This window comes from Pipra filicauda, unplaced genomic scaffold, assembly GCF_003945595.2.
Source record: "Pipra filicauda isolate LSUMZ 115617 unplaced genomic scaffold, ASM394559v2 scaffold1192_size23305_pilon, whole genome shotgun sequence".
Classification (NCBI taxonomy): domain Eukaryota; kingdom Metazoa; phylum Chordata; class Aves; order Passeriformes; family Pipridae; genus Pipra; species Pipra filicauda.
In genome coordinates this window covers 1,388-6,773 of record NW_024103643.1, presented here as the reverse complement: position 1 = coordinate 6,773, position 5,386 = coordinate 1,388, and the positions used below count along the sequence as shown (strand labels likewise).

The 5,386-nt window shown below is 55.1% G+C and overlaps 1 protein-coding gene across 1 annotated transcript; it reads right to left on the bottom strand.

Moving 5' to 3' along the window:
• Window positions 1-2,889: 2,889 nt before the first annotated feature.
• Window positions 2,890-5,025, bottom strand: LOC113987180 (maestro heat-like repeat family member 5). The gene is made up of 6 exons (XM_027719665.2): window positions 4,854-5,025; window positions 4,433-4,588; window positions 3,904-4,005; window positions 3,529-3,631; window positions 3,172-3,231; window positions 2,890-3,085 (listed from the first exon to the last, which is right to left on the bottom strand). Exons 1-6 carry the CDS (start codon window positions 4,998-5,000, stop codon window positions 2,949-2,951), a joined length of 705 nt encoding a protein of 234 aa, XP_027575466.2. The 5' UTR covers window positions 5,001-5,025; the 3' UTR covers window positions 2,890-2,948.
• Between the last annotated feature and the right edge of the window lie 361 nt (window positions 5,026-5,386).

The window sequence follows — 5,386 nt, the reverse complement described above, 5'->3', positions numbered from 1 at the left end:
TTGTTTGTGTAAGACTGTGTATTATACAGATAATATAAAGCATAAAATAGTTTTCATATATAAAAATTACTTTTCCAACACATACTAATGTGCCTTTCATAACCTCCTAATTAGGTTATGTTTTCTCCTAAACTTAATTCCACTTTATGACCAACAGTTGAGTAGACTTCAACTTTATTTTTGGTTCCAATTTTCATTCTGTTCAGTGTGTGTATATATATATGTATACACAAGAAGATAATCCTTTATTCAGCATACGGGCCTACATACCAAGCCCAAAGCCCTCTTCTCAGTGCTGATGGGCAAACGCTTCTAACAGATAAAACCTCCATTCTGAATCGATGGTCTGAACACTTTCAGACTCTTTTCAGCACCAACTGTGTAGTCCAAGACTCAGCAATTCAGTCCATCACACAACAACCAGTGAAATATGAATTGGATACTGCCCCCACTTTAGGAGAAACCCTTAAGGCCATACAGCAGGTGAAAATCAGCAAGGCAGTTGGGGTTGATGGAATTCCACCCAAAGTCTGGAAACGTGGGGGCCTTGCACTCCATGCTAAATTTCATGAATTTGTGGTGCGCTGTTGGGAACCAGGCGAACTACCATCAGACCTTCGAGATGCAGTCATCATCACTTTGTATAAAAAGAAAGGTACTAAATCAGACTGCTCAAATTACTGTGGTATTACTCTGCTCTCCATTGCTGGCAAAATCCTGGCAAGAATACTCTTGAACATACTAATACCCGAGAGCAGAAGGAATGCTACCTGAAAGTCAGTGTGGTTTCAGAGCCAACAGGAGCACCACAGACACGGTATTTGTTCTCAGACAACTGCAAGAGAAGTGTAGGGAACAGAACAAAGGTCTCTATGTAACCTTTGTCAACCTCACCAAGGCTTTCGATACTGTGAGCAGAAAAGGTCTGTGGCAGATTTTGGAACGTTTAGGTTGTCCCCTCAAGTTCCTTAAAATGATCATCTCACTCCATGAGGATCAGCACGGCCAAGTCAGATATGGCAATGCACTTTCTGAGCCCTTTCTAATAACCAGTGGTGTGAAACAAGGCTGCGTTCTTGCACCAACCCTATTCACAGTCTTTTTCAGCAGGATGCTCCAAAGGGCCACGGCAGACCTCGATGATCAGGACGGTATCTACATTCAATATCGTACTGATGGAAGCCTTTTCAACCTAAGGCAACTGAAGGCCCACACTAAGACCTTAAACCATCTTGTCCAGGAGCTGCTTTATGCTGATGACGCCGCCCTTGTTGCCCACACAGAAGCAGCTCTGCAGCGTTTAACATCCTGCTTTGCAGACACTGCTGAGCTCTTTGGGCTGGAAGTCAGCTTAAAGAAGACAGAAGTTTTCTATCAACCTGCACCTCAGGAAGTCTTCCATCATCCCCATATCACCATTGGCCAATCAGAGCTCAAATCAGCCCAGCAGTTTAATTACCTGGGTAGCCTCATCTCCTCAGATGGTAAGATTGACAGAGATAGGCAACAGGTTAGCAAAGGTATAGAGAGCTTTTGGAAAGCTTCATAAAAGAGTTTGGCGAAATAAACACCTGAAGAAAAGTACAGAGATCAGTGTTTACAGAGCCATAGTGCTGTCTGCTCTCTTATACGGATCTGAATCATGGGTCATCTACAGCCACCACCTGCGACCCTGGAACGCTTCCATCAACGCTGCCTCCGCACAATCCTAAACATCCACTGGTCAGACTATGTGACCAATACATCTGTTCTTGAACAAGCAGCAGTCACAAGTACTGAAGCCATGTTGCTGAGAACACAGCTGTGCTGGGCAGGGCACATCTCCAGGATGAAGGACCAACCACCGCCTCCCTAAGATCCTGCTCTATGGTGAACTTGCCACCGGCTGCTGCAAGAGAGGAGACCCAAAGAGAAGATACAAGGACTCCCTGAAACAACATCTCAGCCTTGGCCATATTGATCATCATAACTGGTCTACTCTGACCTCCAGTCGGGAGGCCTGGAGACACCCCATCTATAACTCAGCTGTCTCCTTTGAGAACACACGCAGGATCACACTTGAGGAGAAAAGACAACACAGAAAGAATCGTGCCTTGCAGAATATACCACCTAAGGAATCTTTCTGCTGTACCTTTTGCAACCAGACATGTCTATCTCATATTGACCTTTTTAGCCACCAATGCACTTGCAACAAACTTGGGTAGTGCCCTCCCCAAATCTTCGTTTGCAAAGCCCAGCCATGATGAGTATTCTTACTGGATGTAACTGTGATATATGTACACCTATATTTTTGCTCTAGCTCTGCTGTTTGGGTTTTTTTTTCTCTCTGGGAAGTAAGCTTTTTCCCTGGGTCTCGGGGACTTGGCAGGAAGCCAGGTCCAAACCAACACATGGCTGCAGCACAGGGCTTGCTGCTGTGCCACCTCCTGGGGTGCTGGGCCTGGGAGGACACAGGGGTCACAGAGTGGGGTACCGTGTGGGGACACAGGGATAACTGTGGCTGCCCAGGCTGGAGAAGAGAAGGTTTTGGGGTGACCTTTCAGCCCCTTCCAGTGCCTAAAAGAGGCTCCAAGGGAGCTGAAGAGGGATTTTGGACGAGGGCCTGGAGTGACAGGACAAGGGGGAATAGCTTCACACCGGCAGAGGGCAGGGTGACATTGGCAGTGGCCCTGAAATGGGGTGAGAAGGCTCAGGCAGCAGCTTGTCCTTTAGCCAAGGTGGCTTCTCCCAGGGAAAGCCCCAGCCAGGGTTCAGCTTGTCCCACAAGCCTGGGGCCAGGGGTGCTGAGGGGGGAGCGTCCCGCTGCCTGCGGGACAGCCCAGGAAGGACACGGTCGGCTCGGCACACTCAGCACCACACAGCTGAAGGACACCAGGGCTTTGGGCACGTTGTTGCAGCTTTATTCAGCCCCAGTCCTTTAGCCAAGGCAAGCTGCACCTCTGCCAGGCTCACGGCCAGCAGCAGCGCAGTGCTCGCAGGAGGCCTCTTGGTCTTTGCTGCACGCAAGGACTCCTCAGAATGGAGGTTGTCCGAGCTGCCAGGGAGCTGACAGAGATGTCCCAGTCATTCTCCAAGGGCTGAAGTGCTGTGACAGAGAGAAACAGAGCCCAGATAAAACCCCACGTCTGCAGAGAGCCTTTGGATTCCCAACAGACCGCACTCCCCACTCACCACTCAGGATGTCAGCCTGACTGTCCGTGGTCTGCTCCCTCAGGCGCCGTGTGATGAGTCCTGGGCACAGAGCTCCATTAGCCCCTGCTCCCCAGCCTGCTCCCAGCAGCAGGGCCCCCAGTCCTCCCCTCCTCCCCCTCAGCAGGGCTGAGCCCAGGAGCCCCCAGAAGCTCAGGGCAGTGGGACTGAGCAAGGCGACCACCAAGCCCCGCTGCGTGGGCAGGGCTGGCAGAGGGAGGCAAGGCCCCGCCCGGGGTGGCCGGGGCTGGGGCAGCCCCAGGACTGCCCCTCGTTGCTGGGGCAGCAGTGGCACAGGGGCCAGGCTGCCCCAGAGGCACTGCAGGGGCTGGCACTCACCGATGAACCTGACGGCCGCCAGGCGCACGTTGGCCTGAGGGTCCTGCAGGTAGGGCAGGCTCTGGTGGATGAAGTCTTCAGCCCTGCTCCTGCTCTTCTGCAGCTGCAGAGAGAACAAGGCATGTCTCTCCAGGGCTGTCACTGGGGCAGTTGGCTGGAGCAGTGCCTCCCGCCAGCACCCCCTGGGACGGAGAGGCCTCCCCTCCTGCTGGCTACAGGGAAGGGACAGGGGCCTGCAGAAGAGCCCCTGGGGCTCTGTTCTTGAGGGCAGCAACAGGGATGCAGCTCCAGGCTCTGCCCAGCTGCAGAGCCCCCAGCCCAGACATGGGATGGGAGCAGCCCTCCCCCAGCCCGGGCCCCTCAGCTTGTCCTTACCAAGCACGCTCCAAGCTCCCACAGCCGCTCTCTCTGCAGCAGGTGCTTGAGCGTCTTCCACTTCAGCAGCTCTGCAGCAGCAAGAAGGGCTTCCCTGGAGGCCTGCAGGACAGCATGAGCTGAGAGATGGCCCGGGGGCCTGGGCAAGGAGACATTCCTGGGGGATCCTGCCTTTAGGAAGCTGGGACATGCCCTAGCCCAAATGTCTGGGAGCCTTTTGGGGACAGCCCTGGGGGACAGGCATGGAGGCTCAAAGGCCTGGCCTCTGACACAGCCTGTGGGGATGCCCCTGCTCAGGCCGTGGTGGTCACGGGCTGCTGCCAAGCCCTGCAGGAGCAGGCAGGGCAGGTGTTGCACAGGGCCGTGCCACCTTCTCTGCCCCTGCTGGCGCTGGCTCCGCACGGACCTTCCCACGGGCTGTGCTGGGGGAGCGCTGCCCGCTGCCAGCAGCCCCTGCCCCGATGCCCAGGAGCCCTGGGGGTGTCAGCCCAGCCCTCTGTGTGTCAGGGCTCAGCCTTCAGCGCTGTACCTTGGCCACGCTGGGGACCTGGTCGCTCATGCGGAAGAGGAGAGGCACCAGTGCCCGCCACACCTCCTTCCTCATCCTCTTCTCATCCCTGCCGACTACCAACTGCAGCAGCTCTGCGAGCATGCGGATTGACAGCTCTCGCAGCTCGCTGCACTCCTGGCAGGAAGCAGGAAAAGGGAGCTTTGCAAACAGCAGCTCCCTGCCCACAGTGAAGAGGGCCGTGATCATGGCTGCGGGGAGGGCAGCGGCTGTGGCCTCACATCCCAGAAGAAGCAGCACTGGGCTGCACGGCCCAGAAGCCATCCCAGGAGAGCCCAGGGGAGTGGAGCTGGCTCCAAGTGCTGCTCGCAGGGCTGGGCTGCAGGGCAGCTGTCATTGCCCAGTGCCCATCTGAGGGGTTCAGGCTCCACATCAGCCTTACTGAGTCAAAGAGGGGCAGGAGCCTCCCCACAAGCTGCACAGCGATGAAGCTGGCCTTGCTCTTCTTCAGCTGACGCAGAACGTTTTGCAAGGCCAGCAGGATCTTCATCTTGGCATCTTCGCTGCCAACTTGCAGGATCTTCATCATGCCCGGCAGGAAGAGTTCAATGTTTCTGGCCTGTAGAGAGAAGAGAATGTCCATTGGGTGAAGAGGGCTGTGCCTGAAAAGCTCCCCAGGCAGCCACCCCAGGCCCCACCGTGGCAGGGAGGGCATTTGGAGTAGTCACCCCACATTCTGAGTCCCAGGCCAGGCCAAGCCACTGCTTTCCACACAGCCCCAGCCCCCGTTTGCCAACCAGGCATTCTGGCCCTGAACTAATAAGCAATCCTAGCTAAAACTCAGCCCACTATAGGCTCTATGCGGACAGCCCGACGAGCCCTCCACGCAGCGCCTGGACGTCTCTCACAGTATTAGTGAGGTTGGATTACCAGCACGTCGGTGGACTACGATGCTGGTCGGGCTCGTCAGACCAA